Here is a 20,851-nt window from a genome sequence, read left to right on the forward strand (position 1 = left end):
TTTCTCTTAAGTCTGTTTATTTATTTTGAAAGAGAGAGAGAGGGGGAATGCACACGAGCAGGAGAGGGGCAGAGAGAGAGGAAGAAAGGGAATTCCAAGCAGCCTCCATGCTGTCAGCATGGGCTCTGTGAGCCCTGTGAAGCCCAGGGTGAACCCTGACACAGAGTTCAGTCCCACAAACTATGAGATCGCGACCTGAGCCAAAATCAAGAGTTGGACACTTACCGAGTGAGCCACCCAGGCACCACAACAAGTTTGTTTTTCATGGCCACGGATTCTTTCATAGACCTCCCTTTGAGAGTGGGCTGTATGGTGCCTCCTCTTGACTCTGGACAAGCTTATAATGGCTGCAACCAATAGTGTGCAATAGAAATGACACTACTGATTTTCAAAGCTAGGTCATAAAAGGCCATGCAGCTTGTATTTTGCTCACTGGAACACTCTCTTGGAGCCCTGAGCTGCCATATACCCTGCCTGATTACCCCGAAACCACCTACTGTGAGGTAGAACAAAGAGAGGCTGCCAGTAGAAATTCTGGCCCACAGCCCCACGTGAGCCCAGCCACAGGTTCCAGTTCAGGTAGCAGACTCAAGTGGAGAAGCCGTTTGAGTCCTCCCATCTGAGGGTCCAGAAATTATGAAGCAGTGAAGCAGAAGCAAGCCATTGCCACAATGCCTTGTCCAAATTCCTCACCCACACAATCTATTCGCGTGATACAGATGTTTTAAGTGACTAAGTTTGGAGTAGTGTGTTACACAGCAGCAGATAGCCATAACGTCCTGAAGTTTGTCGGAGCTCAGAGTTGGTGGGCCTAGTGGACATCTGTCTTAACCTAGACAAGATAGGTGTTGTTTCTTGGTTGCTCAGCATCTATATGCCCTTTCTTTTTTAAGAAATTCAGCTGAAATTCTCTTTAAACTTTCCAGCAACATGGCAGATTGGACACCCTGAACAACTCTCCTAACTGAAAACACTAAAAATGCTGAAAAGCTATAAAACATCTTTATAAACACACTGGTCACCAGGTCTGAAAGTGAGGAATTTGCAGACTTAAAAAAAAAAAAAAAAAAAAAAAAAAAAATGGAGAGCTACAACTCTGAGAAGGGAGCAGCAAACCTGACTTTTTCACTGCTAAACCCCAGAGAACTTAAGCTTCCACTTTGACAGTTAACCGGGGTCAGCAAAGAGAGATAAAGCCTAGGGCCTGCCCAAGGGTGGGGAGTTCTAGAAGGAAACTCATCTAGAACCCCCAAATTTCCACTCTGCATAAGGCTGAATTAAAACAAACACCACACAGAAAGGAAGAGCAAGAAAATATGTCTTAGACATCATGACTTTAATCAAGGACCTTTAATCAAGGTCCAAACCCTTACTACAGTACAAAATCATCCCCAATCTGGCCCCAAATTACGGTTATCAGCCCCTAAACACCCACTCGCCAGTCATCTTGCTACTAATTCTTTGCATTTTTATCCTCTAGTCTGTACCTTTACAGGTGTTATTCTCTCTGCATAGATTGCACTTTTTTCTTCTTAATTATTCTTTTTCAAGTGTACCAGTTACAGGAAGCCTTTTCTAACTTTCTCAGCCATAGTTAGTTGCTTCCTCCATGTGCTCCCATAGTGTCTTAGACGTGACATATAGAACATACTGCATTGTGTTGTTATACTTTTACATTCTGGGTTTTCCTTTGGAGCATGAGTTCGTTTGGGGCGGTTAACTGTGTCTTATATCGGTAATGATGCCTTGCCTAAGCTGGCATTTTAGGCTTTTTGAGTGAAAGTACAGACTTGTTCCCAAAGTAGGATTTTATCATATTCTTGTAATCTCCAGTCTTCTCTGGAGCTCTCGCTCAATGGTTCTTAGCTTTAGCTGCACAGTAGAGTCACCTGAAGTTATTAGTAAACTCTCGCTCCTGAATGGATTCCAGGTATCAATATGTCCAAAGCTTTTCAGGTAATTCCGACATGCAGCCAAGGCTGAGAATCCCTACGACGTCTCCACCCAGGGCCCTCTAGCAGTACCAAGGCAGGCAGGCTGGTGTGCGCTCAAACTGTCGGTAGTCTGCCCGGGTGCCCAGTTTGTATAGACGTGTATCCTGGGCTCTCCACTTAGGGCACAAAAATGTGCATCCTCTGCCTCAGGCGCAGCCTCGTCCTCAGAACCAAATTCTCTATCTCTCCGGCCCAAATTTCAGAACCAAATCCCTGAAAGTGGACAAGATGAAGCAGAAACAAGCCTCTTCGAAGCGCCAGGAGACTCGTTCTTGGTCTTCCCGGGCAGTGAAAACGAAGGGTAGGGACCGGCTCCAAAGATCCCACACATTTTCTTCGGACGGCCCTTCCATCGGAGGACTGGAGGGACGTGACATCACACGTAGGCAGTATTTCCAGGGTGAACATAAGCCTCCTTTACATCCTCAACCGTTCTCCCCCACCCGGACTAAGGCTGCCGGAACGCTGGGACTAAACACCTTCAGAGCCATCAGCCTTTTTCTCAGAAACACGCGCTTGCGCGGAATTTCATACGTCATATTGAAGCGCGCTGGCCGCTGAGACTTCTGGGGAATGGAGTTTGTGAGAAGGCCGAACATTGATTGGGAGCGCCAACGTCAGAGGCTTTGCGCAGGCGCATTGTTTTCCGGACCTGAAGAGGCGCCGTCTTCCTGGGTCCCGAGCACTCTGTGCCGGAGGTGAGGGCTGGGGGTGTTTGTCTTCGAGATGCGGAGTGAGCGCAGCGGCCGAGAGAAGGGAACACTGAGAACTTGGGGGAGGTGCTGTGGGAACAGAACGGGGTGACGCGGACGGAGCCAGCTTGCGGAGTGTGTCTGTGTGTGTGGACGTCCCGGCTCGGAGAGGGGCGGACGGAAAGTTGCCCCTCGCCCGCTATGTGTGCATGTGTTCCGGGGAGTGTGGGCACTGTTACGAGTGGTCTTTCAGCATAGATCCACTATATGCCAGATCCCAACTTTCAGGTTGGAAGTTTGGAGCCTTCCTCCGCTCTTTTCGTTCTTCTTCCCATAATGGGTGTTTAATAAATACGGGTGGAAATTGACACTAAATTCATAGAATCGCCCACTCCGCCCCTTCCCTCTTTCCCAGAAAGAGTCTCAGATTGTCTCGTTTAGCCCCCTGCCTTGGGCCTTCGTATGAGGCTCCCATTTAAGGATAGATACTTCATTTTTTAGACTACATCATTGAACATTTTTACTTGATTTTAACCATGGCAGTTGAACTTTTAAGCGGTTGGAATCCATTGTTGAAACCTATGGCTATTATGTAGTTCATTGACAAGTTTAATTCTCGAAATAAGTACACCTCTAAGATATCCTCGATTTAAAAGAAGAATATTAGTGAATCGAGTCTGAGATGCAGTCCTTAAAGCTCTTGGTTTGACATATATGGTTATCCATTAAACCAATAATTAAAGCTACCTTAATGCCTAATGTGTCTGTTTCAGCTGTCAACATCATATACAATCTTTTCTTAGTTCAAAGGAATGAATGGCAAAATGAACGCTTTAATATCATTCTTTAGTTGCTAGGGGCCTTGAAGAGGGGCCCTTTCATGGAGGAGGTAGGATCTGAGGTGGCAAAAAAGCAAACAAACAAGGAATAAGTAGCAAATCATTAGTCGGATTTGAGAGGGAACTGACTTTAACTGAAGTGAAGTGTCAAGAATAGTGGGAGATAAGGGTGGAGAAAAGTATACTGGTGTGATGACCTAGAGAATCAGGACAAAACCAAGTAGGCAGGGTGGATTTTATGGTACTGATCCGGAGACTGACAGGAATAAAACTATTTGGGGACACCAATTCTAGAGGTCATATCTAGGACTAGAGAGAGGAAGGGACTAGTGGCAGGGAGCCAGTTAGGAATGCAAAGTAATCCTGATGCAAGTTGTTAGGGACCTGAATTATGGTGTCAGTGGCGGGGAAAGGATAAAAATGACAATGCAGAAGAAGCGTCAAGGGATCTATCTGGTGACTAACGATTTGAAAGGAAACAAAGGTAAAAGTTTGAATTGGGGGCATCTGGAAAATAATAGCACAATAGAAAGAGAGGGGCTGATTGGGGAGTTGCATAGGGGAAGATGGTTTTGAGGTGCTGGCAGAATGCCAGATTCAACATTTGAGTCATTTGGAAACGCAAGTTGGGTTTGGAAGAGGGATTGGGACTAGATTGGGAGCCATCTCTGTAGAGGTGGAAAATGGAATGCCAGCTGGATGGACTTTCTGAGGGATAGCAAGAAGAGCATTGTACAGAGACTGAGCATTGGGCAGTGTCCTTGTTTCCAGGGCAAGACTGGGAAAAAGAGGCACACAGAGATGCAGTTTTATTGGTAGGAAGAAAGTCAGGCTAATGCAGTATCATAGCAACTACAGTCACCACTTGAAGAAGCAGGAACTTGTCAGGACAGTCAAAAGCTGCAAGAATTAAAGTTAAGGAGAAAAGGACTATCAGAATTAGAGGTCAGAAATGCACTAGTAAGTTTTGAGCATGCAGTTTCAGGATGTGAGGGGTAGCAAGAGCAGGATAATGGATTCAAGAAGAGTAGGTGGCATTGATAGGTATATGTTACCAAGATTGATCATGAAAGGAAAACCCAAATGAGAACCCTTGCTACAGAGAGGCCATGGGATTTGGTGGAGATAGTTTCAGATAGATGAAGGGTTGTACTGTTTGAAGATGTGGGAATTGAAGCTATTGGTGAGGTGGGAGATGGTGGAGAAAGAAAGATTGGGAGCAGGGAGCAGATTCTAAGAGGCAACAGTAGTGGAAAGAAAGTAGGACACAGTCAGAGGGACACTCAGGTAAAGTCCCGGAGACAGACATTTCTGTTTCGTTGTCCTCACATCCCATGCTACCTAGCACATAGCAGGTGCCTGGACATATTTGTTGAATGGTAGGATGAATGAGTGGATGAATGGGTTGGTGTTGGGCAGTAGCGAGGAAAGCAACTTTCGTTTGTTGAACAGACAGAAAAATAAATGCTTTCCATTAACTATCTCATTCAATATTTATAACTACTTTGTGAAGTAGGTATTAAACAACTGGGGGTCAACTTTTAGCTTAAGTGATATGCCCAAGCCTTTACAGATAATAATTAAAGGCCTGTGGAATGCGTTTTACCACACAGACCTGCCTCCTCTGGAACTCTTTGTGAGTGAGTGTTCTACTGAAATTGAATGGTAGCTATGGAGCAAGGATGGGAACACTAAAAGCTTTCCAGACAAGGGCTTATTTGAAGATCTAGAATAAGAATTTGGGGAGTTTTTTCCCCAGAAATACTCTGAGAACCGGGAAGAGGACAAGAGAGAACAGAAGTAACTCCACGTGAATTTGGTGGATTTGGGGAGCCTTGAATTTCACCGAGAGCCTACTGAAGCAACCGCCCAGGAGGGAAGTCAGCCTGGCAGGGAGCTCACAGATAATGAGCACCCTGGGGGAGTATTGACTGGTTGCTTAATGGCTGGGGGAGCTTTTATGCTCCCCATCATTTGTAATTTTTCAATGCTCACTTTATGAAAGTCATAATCTAATAAATGAAACTTTGAAAATTATCTTTAAGGGGCGCCTGGGTGGCTCAGTCGGTTGAGCGGCCAGCTTCGGCTCAGGTCATGATCTCACGGTCCGTGAGTTCGAGCCCCACGTCGGGCTCTGTGCTGACAGCTTGGACTGTGGTGACAGCCTGGAGCCTGTTTCAGATTCTGTGTCTCCCTCTCTCTGACCCTCCCCCGTTCATGCTCTGTCTCTCTCTGTCTCAAAAATAAATAAACGTTAAAAAAAAATTAAAAAAAAAAAAAAAGAAAATTATCTTTAAGCATTTAAACACTGAGCAGTTTCAACTACAATTTCAGATGTAGTTCAACTGATTTGTTTGAAAAGCTCAAATGCTTTGGAAACATTCAAATACTTTGATTCCAAAGTTATTACTACACTTATACTTAAGCCTACTCAAAAACATTGTAATTATAATTTCGTTGTAATTAGTCTTTTCATTATTTCTACCTTCCTAGGATTATAACATGACTTTTAGCTAATGCTAACACTTAGCACATTATTCTATATGCTTTATAGGTATTATTTAAGCATTACAGTAACTGTATTAGACAGATACCTTCATTATTCTAACTTTACAGATGGGTAAACTGAGACACAGGTTGAGAAACTTGCCTAAGGCCATACAGGTAGTAAGACACAGCTGGAATTTTATTTCAGGCAGTCTGCCAGAGTCTGTACACCTAATGACTAAACTGTCCTGTATCTCTAAATACTAATTTTGACTTCTTACTAGGGCCCAAGAGTAATATTTTAAGATCCTCCCGGAAATGGAGGAATCTTAACAAACAAGGAAAAGACTACTGTCTAAATGCAACTTGCAGGCTACTGATCATATCTGTTTCCATTTGTGTATATATCACTCTGCCTCCTCCTAACAAGATTCAAACCCCAATCTCTCCTCAGGTCAAAGTCTTTTTTTTTTTATAGTTATATTAAACTTGTCTTTCCAGTACTTTTTTTTTTTTTTTTAAGTTTTTACCTTTTGCATAGGTTTTACACATTTATGCAAACTGGTGTTCACCTCAGGGTAATATTCTTTTAAAGTCTGGCTTAACCAGTGTTCAGTAACCCCTTGTCTAGTAAATATTGATCTGGTCTTTCAGAGTGTTTGAAAACTGTACCTTATTAGGATCTTATTAATAAGGCAAGATGGAGGGTTCATCTAGGGAAGGAAGGATTAAGTTTGCACAGTTACTTTGCCTTTTTAGAATCTAAAATGGATTCATTATTAGAGGTACATGCTCTTCTTTCTTCCTGACCTCAGTACTGATTAGTCTGTTTAGGGTTTGTAGTTCCTCTCTCTGGCATTACTTGGTTTTACCTCCATTCCCTAGATTTCTTTTTTCACGCTTACATGAATGGGTGCAAGTATATATCCTAAGGATACATCTGTATTTGGTGAGTAGTCATATAATTAATAGAAAAAAACACAAAGTACTTATTTATATAACTAAAGGCTTACTCATTGCCCTGTTTGTATTACAACCAGTTTTTAATACTTTATATTAATTTTTCTATTTTGAGCGTTTAACTCACCGTCTTTCAAAATTCAAACTATTTCATTTAGCGATAATAATTTTTACAACTTGGCCAGTGAATCCAGAGTCACCTGATTTTTCCTATCCAAAGATGTGGGAACAGCTCAAATTCGAAATACTCCAAGCTGTACTCATTAGCTTTCCCCCCAAACCACCTTTTCCATTGCACATCTCCACGAATGGTAGCATTATGCACAGCGTTGTGCAAATGAGTGACCTGGAAGTCCTAAGTCATCCTTGCCTCTCCCATCACCTTTGGCCTTCACTTCCAGTCAGTCTACTGTCTGTTCTTCATGTCTTGTCAGTAGTTCCCCTTCTTTCCATTTCTGCTGCCACTGCTTTTGTTCAGTTTTTCTTCATTTTTACTCAATTATGAGATTCCTCACTGGTTCTTCCTTACCTCCATTTTTGCCCTCCTCTGGTCCCATTCTGCTGCAGCTTCCAGAGTGGCATGGCTGCCTGTGTCAGAGGTCTCCAAGATCACCCCACATTCAAGGATTTGCCGGAAGGATGTGGGACTCAGCTTATAGTTGCACTCATGTCTAAGATGATGACCGATCTTGCAAGGATGCACAGCTAGGTCGTAAGGGGAAGAGAGGTAGAATCTGGAGGAATTCATAGGCAGGCTTTCTTGTGTTCTCTCCTTGCCAGGAGGGGTCACACAGAACACATCCTTTCTAGCAATGAAAATGCAACAACATGTGTGTGATGTTCCAGCCCAAAAGAGCTCATTAGAGACTCAGAGCCCAAGTTATTTTTTATTGAGGGCAGGTCAGGTAGGCACCCTCTGCCTAACACCTACCAAAATTCCAGAGCGTCTAGCAGGAAAGCAAGCATCCAGCATAAACCGCATTGTTTGCACAAATCATTTAGGCATGGACCCAAATCATTTAGGCATGGACCCAAATCATTTAGGCAATGGACCACCCTTCTCTTTTAGGGAACCCTCCCCAAATCTAAGTTCCCAGACCCCAGCCAAGGGTCAATCTCACAAGTAGACGTTTCTAAGAGTAGCAGTCTCGGGTCTGCTTTGTAACTTTTCTGTACACCACATTTCCTTCCTATTATTTTTCCTGTACACCAAAGTAAATACGTACTCTTGTAAAAACAAAAATTAGAATGTAAAGAATTGTAAGAAATAGAATAAAATCACTTACAATTCCACCAGTCAAATTCCATTTACATTTTAGTATATATTCTTTCAGTCTTTTTTCTATACACATGTGCATACACAAATAAGTAATTTTAAGTGTGCATTCTTTTTTTTCTTTTAAAGTTAATTGATATTTGAGCAAGAGCACAAGTGGCGGAGGGCAGAGAGAGAAAGAGAGTGGGAGAGAGGGGGGAGAGAGAGAATCCAAAGCAGGCTCTGCACTGTCAGTGCAGAGCCCAGTGTAGGGCTCGATTCCACAAACACTGAGATCATGACCTGAGCAGAAATCAAGAGTCAGACACTTGACTGACTGAGCCACCCAGGCGCCCCTAAGTGTGCATTCTTAATATTTGTGAATTTGTTTGAAAAACTTTTTTAGGGTGGCAGGGAGGGGAGAGTAGGTGATGAGCATTGAAGAGGGCATCTTTTGGGATGAGCACTGGGTGTTGTATGGAAACCAATTTGACAATAAATTTCATATATTAAAAAATAAATAAAAATAAAAATTTCATTGCACATTTTCACAGGAAAAAAAAAAAACTTTTTAAAATAAACATCACAAAGTTGAACTCTCCTGGTTATCTGTACCAATCCCATATCCCTCCCTCCCCAGGGATAACTCACAATTTAGTGCTTATTGTCCCATATAGACTTTTTTTTTAATATTTAAGGATTATTTCCATTTTTTCATGTCTATTTATTTTTGAGAGAGAGCGAGAGCATGCACGAGTGGGGGGAAGGGCAGAGAGAGAGAGAGGGAGTCAGAATCCGAAGCAGGCTCCAAGCTCCATGCTGACAGCACAGGGGCTGACATGGGGCTCAGACTCATGAACCGCAAGATCATGACCTGAGCCAAAGTCAGATGCTGAACTAACTGAACCGCCCAGGTGCGCCCCCATATAGATTTTTGTAGGTATTATTTACCTGTTTTTAAGTTTTGTATAAATACTACACAGTAATTCTAAAGCTTTCTTATTTTTTGCTCAGTAATTCTGTGATTTATCTCTATCATTAACATACAGCTCTACTCCATTCATCTTAATCAACGTGTAATATTCCTATACACATAAACTCACACACATAAAATCACAGTTTATCCTACTGATGAACATTTAAGTCGTTTGCAGTTTATCACTAGTGATCTTTTCCTTGGTGACTTTTTGTTTTAAATAGGCTCCATTTAAATAGGCTCCCCCCAATGTGGGGCTTGAACTCACAACCCTGAGATCAAGAGTTGCATGCTCTAGTGACTGAGCCAGCCAGGTGCCCTTCCTTGGTGATTTGTAATGCCACCTCAGTTGTAGTCAAGCTTCTCTACATGTTTGGATATGTTTGCAGATTTTTTATTCTAGTCTATTAGTCTGTTATCTATGTGGTTATTTTTTCATGAAAATAAAAATCACATAGCATAGAGATTAAAAGCTGATTGACAGACCTGGGTTCAAATTCTACTTCAGCCTCTTACAAAGCCTTAACTTCACTAATCTGTAATATTGTACCTACCTTATTGATTTATGAGGATGGAATTAAATTATCCTTAGAAAGAGTACTTAGCAGGGCCACCTGGGTGGCTCAGTCAGTTTTTTTCTTTTAATGTTTATTTTATTTTTGAGAAAGGATGTGAGTGGAGGAGGGGCAGAAAGAGAGGGAGACACAGAATCTGAAGCAGGCTCCGGGCTCTGAGATGTCAGCACAGAGCCCGACGTGAGGCTCAAACTCATGAACCCTGACATCATGACCTGCGCCAAAGTCGGTCGCTCAACTGACTGAGCACCCTAAGCATCTGACTCTTGATTTCAACTCAGGTCATGATCTCACAGTTCATGGGTTCGAGTCCCGCATTGGGCTCAGTGCTGACAGCTCGGAGCCTGTTTGGAATGCTCTCTCTCCCTCTCTGCCCCTCCCCCACTTGCGTGTGCTTTCTCTCTCTCAAAATAAATAAACTAAAAAAAAAAAAAAAAAAAGAGTGCTTAGCACAGTGCCTGGTGAATAGCAAATGCTCAATAAATGCTGGTTACTATGATGTTAAATGGTATTACAGTGTATGGATGGGCTGGATCACAAATTATTTAATCATATCTTCTGTTGTAGAAACTTAGGATATTTCAAATTTTTCCTGTATTTTAAGGATTAAATGAGATACCACATGTAAAGTGCTTAAAAAGTTACCACATGTAACACCTCAGTAAAGGTTAGTGTTAATGATGACTAAGAAAAACTTTGCATATATTCTCACTTATTTCCTTAGGACAAACTCCTAGGAGAGGGTTGCTGAGCCAAAGAGTATTTATATTCCAAGGCCTGTGATACCAATTGCAATGATTTTTCTAAAACACAAATCTGATGATAACCCTTCCATGTTTAATCCTCAGTGGTCTCCATGGCTGTGGCCCTTCTTCTATGTATGGGCCCATGCAAAATTGTCCTTGATCTACCTGGCCTCTGCCCACTTCTCCAGTCTCGTCTTTCCTTACAGCACTACTCACAGCCTAGACTTCTCCCATTCTAAACTACTTACAGTTGTTAATCTTTTCCGTGTAAGGACCCATCTCCTCGGTTTTTTTTAAAAAACTTGATATTTTTCTTACCTAGAATGTTCCACCTCCTCCCCCCAAGATCAAAACTTATCTTAGATCCTGCTTCTGCCAAGGAACCTACAGCCTCCTATCTGCATTAGGCAAGCCCCTGATGGACACTCATCAGGTATCTCTTTATAGTACGTATCCATCCTGTAGTGACTCATTTGGGTTACTCTTTTGTCCTGTGTTCTAGACTATAAGCTTTTGGAGGACAAAGACAGTGTCCTATAGTTTCTGTCTTTGGTATAAAAAGTTGGTGCTAAATAAATGTTAGTTAGTAGACAAATGAATGAATACCAAAGATCAGAACATATATTCCCTTGACTACAGGAGAATAGTCAGTGGGCCATCTCTTTTCCTCCTTCTTCCCAGGACCACACTTCCCATACCACTCATGAATCCCAAGAATGCTTGATTCAACTGTGTTTAATTAGACTCCTGACTGTGGGAAACTGAGACCTACTCAGCTAACTCAAGTAAAGGGAGTTTACTGATAAGGATTCACACAAAGCCTAAGAGGTTTAGAGTCTTATGGAAATCCAAGAATAAATAAGGCTGGTCTATATGCAAACTGGAGCCCAGAGATGGTCCTACATGAATTGAGGGACTTCAAAGCCAGTAAAAAACTCGTAGGTCTTTGCTCCACTGCTGATGTGAGCAGGCTTTTCTTCCCCTGACCCATGTCTAGTCTTACCATATCGTGCCTCCCATGTACTCACTGGCTCTGCTTCCTGGTGACTTGGGCTCCCCTGATCCTTATGGCTACTTCCGTCCCTCATGACATCCTTTCAGCTCATCACCCACCTGTTGTCCTGACATTTCTTAGTTCACATTCCCGAGGAAGGATGTCACCTTTTCAAGCTAGATTGCATCTCAGTCTACTGGTCAACCTGCACATTGCTCACCTGAGACCTAAATCAGTGTGGCTCCCAGAATGAGACGCAGCATCATGCAGAACAAAACATGGCTGTCCAAGTGCTGCTCCTGGAGCACGGGGTCGTGAATGGGTTATTTTTCTCTTAAAGAGACTATGGGTGTTTACGTGACACATCTTATCCATATAATCATTTATGAAATTTCTTGGACTTTTTTTCTGGGAGCTATCAGGGCAACAGTGAATGTGACCTTATAAACACAGTATAAGCTTAATACGTTCTTGGTTCCCAGGAACAGAACTTCTCCTGTGGGATCATAGTAAAACAAGTCCCACATTGTATCCTGAATAGTAATATCTGTGGTCTTTCACTCCAGTTCTGGGGTGGGGTGGGGTTGCTCCTGGCCTTGCTTTGCTTTGTCTTCCCTTTTTGTAGGGTATTAGGAATGAGAATGGGCATATGACTCACTGGTATTTGGAGATTTCCTGCTTTATGGGTCAGAAAACTACAAGACTAGTCTTTCTCATACCGACTTTCTCATCCCGTACCTCTTCCTCATTAGGACTCTGCCCTTTTCTACAAGGAGAGCACACAGGAGGGAATGGCCGCTGTGTCTCCAACTGACAGATGCCAGGTGAGGTGGACTTTGTGTTTCTGAAATACTCTGTTAGTCTCCAGAATGTAACCACTTTTCTGTGTCTATCCTGGAGCTTCTTCAATCAAACCTAACCAGGTGAATGAAGGACTCCACAGGGAATGCGTCTTTCCCATTTGATCTGTGGTATCCTTCAGTAACCTTTTCTTACCTTGAACATGTGCCCAGTAGCCTGTCACCAGGCACACTGTGACCTTTGTGCTGAGTGATTTTGACTAAAAAGTGTTGGTACAGGTCTGCTTGGATGGTTTGGGGAACAGTTCTAGTCCTTATTTCCCTTTAGTGCATCTGTGTATAGACTGAGAGCAGACCCCAAGTATTCCAGGAGGTGTTGGGTTACGCCAATGACACCTGTTGTAGAGCATCTTAGTGAGGTGGTAAGAGTTCTAAAGAGAGATGAGTGTGGGTAGAGACATGTGGCTTGCCCCATTCCTGCCCAAGGGCCCAGTGTCTTGAATTCTGTGCTCTGGCTTAGAACGTCTGCATGCACACTGGAGACTCATCTGGAGTTTTAGGACTGGAGGTAAAGATGCAGCCTTGCAGAATCATGAAGCATTAGCGTGAAATGAGGGGATCCTAAGGACAACCTAATCTACATCATCATTTTATGGATTTGTAAAAAAAAAAAAAAAAAAAAAAGGACAATTGGTGGAATCTGAATAAGATTGTAGATTATAGTGTAATATCAATGCTGTTTTCTTGGCTTTCATAATTATACTGTGATTATGCAAGAGAATATCCTTGTTTTTATAAAATATGAGTAAAGAAGCATCATGTTTGCAAGTTACATTCAGGAAAGGGACACCTGGGTGGCTCAGTTGGTTAAGTGTCTGACTCTTGATTTCAGCTCAGGTCATGATCTCACGGTCATGAGATCGAACCCCATGTCAGGCCCTGCATCAGGCTCTGCACTAGGCATGGAGCCTGCTTAATATTCTCAATCTCTCTCTCTCTCTCTCTCTCTCTCTCTCTCTCTCTCTCTCTGCTCCTTCCCTGCATGCATGCACATGCTTTCTCTCAAAAAAAAAAAAAGTTCAGGAGAAAGATAGAATGTGTATGTACTGAGAGAAAGATAAAGCAAATGTGGAAAATGTTGACATTTGGGGAAGCTGGGTGAAGGGTACATAGGAATTCTTTGTTCTTTCCTTGCAAGTTTTCTGTAAGTATGAAAAAAGAGCCCCTGATATTCACAGGCTGAGCTGTGAATATAGGGATTATGACCAAGAACTTCATGCCTCAGGGAATTATGCCACTTTCCCCGAGTGCTTCAAAGCCCTGCTTTATCAGAACCATGTCCCTTAACCTTCCCTCCACAACCTCGGGGCTGTCATCTTTATAGACTGTTTTGTCTGGTCCATGTAAAAAGAAGGGTTATGAGTAAGGGAGAATGTTATTGTGTTTCCAGGAATCAGTGACATTTGAGGATGTGGCTGTGATTTTCACAGATGAAGAGTGGAGGCATCTAGTCCCTATTCAGAAGGACCTCTACAAGGAGGTGATGCTGGAAAACTATAAGAGCATTGTCTCATTGGGTAAGGAGAGCTTCCCGCAAGAAGTTAGACTCTGTACTGCGTTAATGGGGGGTCGTGGGCTAATAAGTGATACCTCTTCTCCCACCTGAGTTCTGAAGCACTGAGAGACAAAATGGAGGGGTAGAAGGCTATGGCTAAGATGTACAGCAACAGTGGACTTCTCAATTATGAACCGCAGCATTGGACAGACTTGTTCCCTGAGCCGTAGGCAAGGGAACCCCAGCCTCCCTTGCTCAGCAGCCTGCCCCTGCAATACAGAGGGCCCCCTCCCCAGAGCAGGGGCAGACAGAAGAAGCCAAGTCACATATGCCCCGTCCTTCCCCCAGCTTATCAGGCAGGTAACTTTCTCAACTCCATCCAGAGGATGAAGGGTTGGTGGGGGAGGTGGGGGGCAGGGACTATCTTACTGAGGGAAATTTTCTTTTCAGAGAAGCAGAGAAGGGGAGGAAGAAGTGTTTCCCTTTAAAAAGAGGGCAGTATGGGCACAGAAATACAAGGCTGTGCCTCAGAGTAGGTCACTACTCTGCGTTTGATTTTGAATATTTATCTTAAATACAATCTTAGAGGCGCACAGAAGGCACTTTGCAATTATAGAGACCTGTGTGACAAAGGGAAAATTAAGAATGAGTGCTGATGGAGGCGCCTGCCTGGCTCACTCAGTCTGTGCGTCTTGCAGCTCTCGATCTCAGGGTTGTTGAGTTCAAGCCCCATATTGGGTGTAGAGCTTACTTAAAAAAAAAAAAAAAAAAGAAGCTGATGTAATATATTTGTGAGAAGTAAAGTTAGGCTCCTGTAGGTAGTGAGAACCTCTCAGGAGCTTCTAGAATAAGAGGCTGGGAGAGTGTACAGATTCAGAAACCAGTATAAAATAAGCAGGAGGTGGCAGCCAAAGGAGTCCCATTACAGATTTTATGCAAGGCGTGTCAAGAATTTAAATAGGCCAAATAGGAAAAAACAGGTAAATGTTCAGGGAACATTAAGGGAGACTGCTGAGCCTTTGTCACAGGCTTTGGTGGGATGAAATATTGGGGAAAATAGAATTCCTAGCAAAGGTCAGAAAGAGGAAGCCACAGGGAGGCCATGGATGTGGCCAGTTTATCAGCCGAGAATCAGCATACAACCAGATAGGTGATCCGTGGGCCCAGTAAGAAAGTGTGTCTCTTTCCCAGTTTGGGGCCCCCAGTGCAATAGAAGTTTAGACTTCGAGACTATTTCTAGGATGGGTTCTATTTCTTTAAATAACCAAAAATGGACAGATTCACTTCTAGAAATTTGTCCCAAGGAAGTAATAGGATTAACAGCCCCTGGTATATAAAAATGTTCACCATATCATTGTTTGTTAATAGCAAAACATTAAAAACAGTCTGAATGTCTGTCAGCAGGAGATTAAATAAATTAGGTTATTCCATACAACGTAACCTCATGTAGCCATTAAAGTGCTAAGATAGATCTGTGTTAATTGAAGTAAAATAATATTTAAGTTTATTATTATGTGAAAAAAATCAAATTTACAAGTCAGGATTATTTTATAACCAATTTAAAAAAAAATTTTTAATGTTTATTTATTTTTGAGAGACAGAGCATAGGTGGGGAAAGGGGACGGGAGAGAGGGAGACACAGAATCCGAAGCAGGCTCCAGGCTCTGGGCTGTGAGCACAGAGCCCGACATGGGGCTCGAACCCACAAGCTGTGAGATCATGACCTGAGCTGAAGTCAGATGCTTAACCAACTGAGCCACCCAGGTGCCCCTATAACCCAGTTTTTAACAGAATGTATCTATAGGTATCTTTCAGTTTCAAAATAGATACAAAGTACAAAAGGTGATTTTTCTTTTTACTTCAACTTACCCCTAATTTTCCTACAATGAGCATGACCCACTTGTTTAAATAAGAGCTTAGTAGTAAAGGGTAAACAAAAAGATTATGTTTTTACTCAGGATGATCTGTTTTGATTCTCATCTTCCCTGACCCAAGGACTCTTTCCCCCCATCCTACCAGTGCTAAAGCTGGGACATCCCATTCAGTTCAGTGGGAAGAATAAACACATAATTCAAATGAATTTTATCAACTTTTTGACCAAGTGCTACTTTGTTTCCTTTAACTTAAAAAAATTTTTTTGATGTTTTTATTTATTTTTGAGGCAGAGAGAAAGCACGAGATGGGGAAGGGCAGAGGGAGAGGGAGACAGGAACCGGAGTGGCCTCCGTGCTGACAGCAGAGAGCCCGAATCAGGGCTCGAACTCAGAGTGATGAGATCATGACCTGAGCTGGAGTCAGACGCTAGCTGATTGAGCCACCAGGGGCCCCATCTACTTGGTCCCTTTTAGAACCTCCATTCTGAGCATTCTTTTGCAGTACTTTGCGCTCTGTATTCCTGGTGTGTGCCCTCTGCCTTTTGCATTTTCTCTCAGAAGCACTCTGAGGCTGGGATTACGCTTTGAAATAGTGGCGTATTTTCATCATGTGCCTGGCTTGTTTCTTTCTCCATGAGCAGGACTCCCAGTTCCTCGACCTGAGGTCATTTTTCAGTTGAAGAGAGGGGATGAGCCTTGGATAGTTGATCTTCATGGATCTGAGGAGAGAGAATGTCCAGAGAATGTCTCTCTAGGTAATTGTGTATGAACAGGGCTGGGCAGAGTTTGGGTTTGTTTTGTGGTTGTTATTTGGGTGTTTGGGAGGGAGGCTTGGGTACCACGTTTTTCCTCACATTCAAATCTTCTGCTTTAGTGTTTACTCTTTATCACCCACGAGCTTGGACTTTTTTTCTGTACACCTTAAAGTGTTACTTATCTTTGTTCACCAAATGTTGTTCTCTCAGGTCTGTCACATTGCCCGTTCACCCTTTGATATTCCTATTCCCCACCACCCTCTCCACCCAGTGCAGTCTCCTAGTTATCCTGGCCATGCTCCCGATGGAAAGTCTTCTCTTTTCTGAGATGTCCACTGTCAGTTCTATTCCCTACTTTCTTCTGCCTTCCCAGGTCTCAGTCTTTCCCCAGCAAGGACAAGTGTCTGTGCGAGCGAGTGAGGCAGTCACCACACTCTACTTTTCCGATTTATCGTAGTGTCTCTTCTTTCTGATGTAGTATTTCCCAGCCCAGGAAAGAAACTGCATCTGTATTTTCTGTCCATTCCAGATTGGGAGACCAAGCCTGAGCTTCAGGGTGCTTCGGAAGAAGAAAAACCAGGACGGATAGTGAGGGAAAGGCTTGGAAGAAAAGTTCCTCTGTGTCCTAAATTTGAAGCTCATGCCCTGGAGGGTGAGTCAGAAACAGGGAAGGGGAGCCCTGTGGTGCAGACCTGTAAGAAGTCCCTTTCCCAGAAGGAAAATTTGCAGCAAGGGTCTAGCCCTCTGAAGAAAATTCTCACTAAGGAGAGAGACCAGGAATGCAGCAACTGTGGGAAGACCTTTTTTGACCACTCATCGCTTATCCGCCACCAGAGGACTCACACTGGAGAGAAGCCCTATGACTGTCACGAGTGCGGGAAGGCCTTCAGTCACAGGAGCAGTCTCAGCAGACATCTGATGTCTCACACGGGGGAGAGCCCCTACGAATGCAACGCGTGTGGGAAGGCCTTCTTCGACCGGTCGTCCCTAACGGTCCATCAGCGAATTCATACCGGAGAGAAGCCCTTTAAATGCAGCGAGTGCGGAAAGGCCTTCTTTGACCGCTCGTCCCTTACTCGACACCAGAGAATTCATACTGGAGAAAGTCCTTATGAATGTAATCAGTGTGGGAAAGCCTTCAGCCAGAAAAGTATTCTTACTCGACATCAGCTCATCCACACTGGCAGGAAGCCCTATGAATGTAATGAGTGTGGGAAAGCCTTCTATGGCGTCTCGTCACTGAACAGACATCAGAAAGCTCACACTGGAGAGCCTCGCTATCGGTGCAGCGAGTGTGGGAAAGCTTTCTTCGACCGCTCGTCCCTCACGCAGCACCAGAAGATTCACACTGGAGACAAGCCATACGAATGCACCGAATGTGGGAAAGCCTTTAGCCAGAGGTGCCGGCTCACGCGACATCAGAGAGTGCACACGGGAGAGAAACCCTTCGAATGCAGTGTGTGTGGCAAAGTGTTCAGTTCGAAATCGTCAGTCATTCAACATCAACGGCGTTATGCCAAACAAGGAATAGACTGAGTTGGGCGGAAGCTTCAGTCAGCGGACCACCGTAGAAACCCAAGACTGGTCTTTCCCACAGCAGGCAAATCCCTCATTTGAGCACTCTACATATTCTGGCCACTACTCCCCTTTTCCATCTCTGCTGCCACGGTGTGAATAAACACTCGCTACCTACTGTGTTATAGAACTGATGTGGGATGCCGGAAAGGAGGCTGTGACTCTAAAGAGTCGACATTTTGCTGAAGCTTATCAGACAATAGGATAAATGTTAGGAGGTGATCCGCAGGCACGCCTCTTGTCTGAGGCCCCAGGTATCACTGCACTTTAATAACCGGAGGCCAGGATGGGAGGGATGGCAGAATTGTGTCAGGGCCGCACTGTTGCTTCCAGAATGGTTCTTTTTATAGCTGGGTCCCTTTCCCCTGGGAGCTTTTTTGGGCACTGAACTTGTTCTTTGTGTCCTAGCTTGTAGGTCCCTTCTGCTGCTGCTGCTGCTGCTGCTGCTATGACTAGCTAGCTAGCTAGCACTTACCGAGTGCTCATTATGGGGTAAGCACTCAGTGGAGAGTTCGGCAAAGAGTAGATTATTTGGTCCTCTCACCAACCCTATCAAGTAGAAGTAGGTACTGTTACTATCCTCATTTTACAGATGAGCAAACTGAAATTTAGAGGTGTCGAATAATTTGCCCAAGGTGACACAGCTAGGAAAAGGTGAAGCCAAGTCTTGGATACAAGTCTGCCTTCCAAGTCTGTTCCTTTAAGCATTATGCTCTACGGTTTGTTTCATAATTTATGTACGTGTAATCTCTCCTCAACTAGATTGTAAGCACTTGGAGGCGTGACTTACGTGTCTTTGTATCTCACACGGTGCCTTGCACATAATAGGTGCTCAATAAATATTTATCCGAATTAATGACATTTCTACCTACCAAGTTCTCTCTGTGTAAAACATACCCTTGGGTTCGTCCTTTCTCTGAATTTTCAGTCTAGCCTACACCTTTCTCATCTCAGCTCCCTTACTGCAGTAGTCATTTCCTCATTTGAATTCTTCCCTCTTCACTATTGAACAGGGGAATGCTATGCATATGGTGCCATATGGTTAGCTATGCTAACCCCCCAAGTAAAGTTTTCTTTCTCACGTAAAATCTGATGTGAGTCAAGTCTGTCTTACTTCATCCTCATCATTTAGAACTTGTCGCCTCTAGGGTTATCATGAAAGAGAAAGCTGGAGGTATTTTAGGACATTTTTAAGGGCCATCCCTTCTCTCCACATCTCATAAACCAGAACCCAGCACCAGAGACTAGGAAAGCACCTCAGTATTTGGTTAACATCAACGGCCTCTGTCGCAAATTACATTTTGCACATTACTGACACTTTGCACACTACTATTAGGCCAGTCTTTCTAGTCTTTCTAAATGACTCTCTCCTGCCCATCAATGCCTTATTCAAGACCTAAAATAGCTCCCTGTTTAATGAAATCTCGGAATATTTAAGGTCTGCCTTGATGTGATTCCACCTCTCTGAACTTCTGACTCCCAAAATTCTGAGTCCCAAAAAACACCTGTATGCCCTGGGCCCAGTCCTATATTTTTATTTTATCAAAGGTCAGGCGCTAGGCAAATTCGACTCCAGGTGTCTGCATTCCTTTCCGGGTTGCTTGAGGTGAAGCCCAGAAGAGGACTTGATTCTGAAAGGCTGTCTGGAACTTAGTTCTCCCAGCATGAATCCCAGGGGACCAAGAAACATTTCTCCTGGGAGCTAAAGTCATGTTCAAGAAGGTGGATCGCCAAACAGACCACTCCCCACCTCCTAACAACCCTATTTGTCCACCTTTCTTAGAGCAGACGAGTGGAAGGGAAGGCTTTTTCATGTGTGGACTCTTGAAGCAACCTAAGGAAAAACACTTCACAGAGTGCAGAATCTATCAGAGTGGATAATAGCTGGTATTATTTAATGTACAGTAGAAAATAAAAGGGACGATTGACAGACTTTTGACTGATGACTATATCTGAGAATTCTGAATTTTTAATTTATTCCCTTGTTAGAAGTAAAGTGAGGATCAGGAGCGCCTGGGGGGCTCAGTCAGTTGAAGGCCCAGCTCTTGATTTTGGCAAGGTCATGATCCCAAGTTCATGGGATTGAGCCCTGCATCAGGCTCCACACTGAGCCTGGAGCCTGCTTAAGATTCTCTCCCTCTGCCTCTCTCCCTTGCTCTTTCTCTCTACAAAGAAAAAAAAAAAGGAAGACGTAAATAAGTAAATTGAGAATCAAGTATTTTCCTAAGATATTCTGCTATTGACAGCAAGATAAAACTAGAACAAATTCAGAATACTAATGGACCTGGGAGTACAGTGATTAGTGAAACAGAAAGGGGATATAAATTTGATACTTTCCCTTTGTTACCTTTTTGGTTTTTTTAAGTTTTTTTTTTTTTTAAGTTTATTTATTTAGCAATAGAGACAGCATGAGCAGGGGAAGGGCAGAGAGAGAGGGAGAGAGAATCCCAAGCAGGCTCCCTACCATCAGCACAGAGCCCAATAGGGGGCTTGAACTCAGGAAACCATGAGATCATGACCTGAGCGGAAATTAAGAGTCACATGTTTAACTGACTGAGCCACCCAGGCACCCCATCTTTGTTCTTTTTTTAAATTTAGTGATCTGGAGGGTTTTTGTTTTTTTTTTTAAATGTGAAGTACTATTCCACCTACTAAAAATTCTGAGGGAAGGGCCACTTTACCTTTGAACTGGTATCTCGCAATGGGGCATACAGTACTGGAGGCCTTAAATTTTGAGGTTTTAGCTTCACCAAATGATCATTAGTAGTAGCAAA

General features: G+C 43.4%; 1 protein-coding gene across 1 annotated transcript in view; it reads left to right on the forward strand.

Moving 5' to 3' along the window:
* Positions 1-2,570: 2,570 nt before the first annotated feature.
* ZNF2 (zinc finger protein 2) overlaps positions 2,571-20,851 on the forward strand; it is a 34,824-nt gene continuing 16,543 nt past the window's right edge. Inside the window, exons 1-5 of the mRNA XM_053891218.1 lie at positions 2,571-2,692; positions 12,271-12,342; positions 13,769-13,895; positions 16,389-16,502; positions 17,032-18,037. Of these exons, the coding sequence (XP_053747193.1) occupies positions 12,310-12,342; positions 13,769-13,895; positions 16,389-16,502; positions 17,032-18,037 (1,280 nt within the window). The 5' untranslated portion in view covers positions 2,571-2,692; positions 12,271-12,309. The remainder of the gene's footprint in view (positions 2,693-12,270; positions 12,343-13,768; positions 13,896-16,388; positions 16,503-17,031; positions 18,038-20,851) is intronic.

Source organism: Panthera pardus, unplaced genomic scaffold, assembly GCF_024362965.1.
Source record: "Panthera pardus isolate Hobbes unplaced genomic scaffold, ASM2436296v1 HiC_scaffold_26, whole genome shotgun sequence".
Taxonomy (NCBI): Eukaryota; Metazoa; Chordata; class Mammalia; order Carnivora; family Felidae; genus Panthera; species Panthera pardus.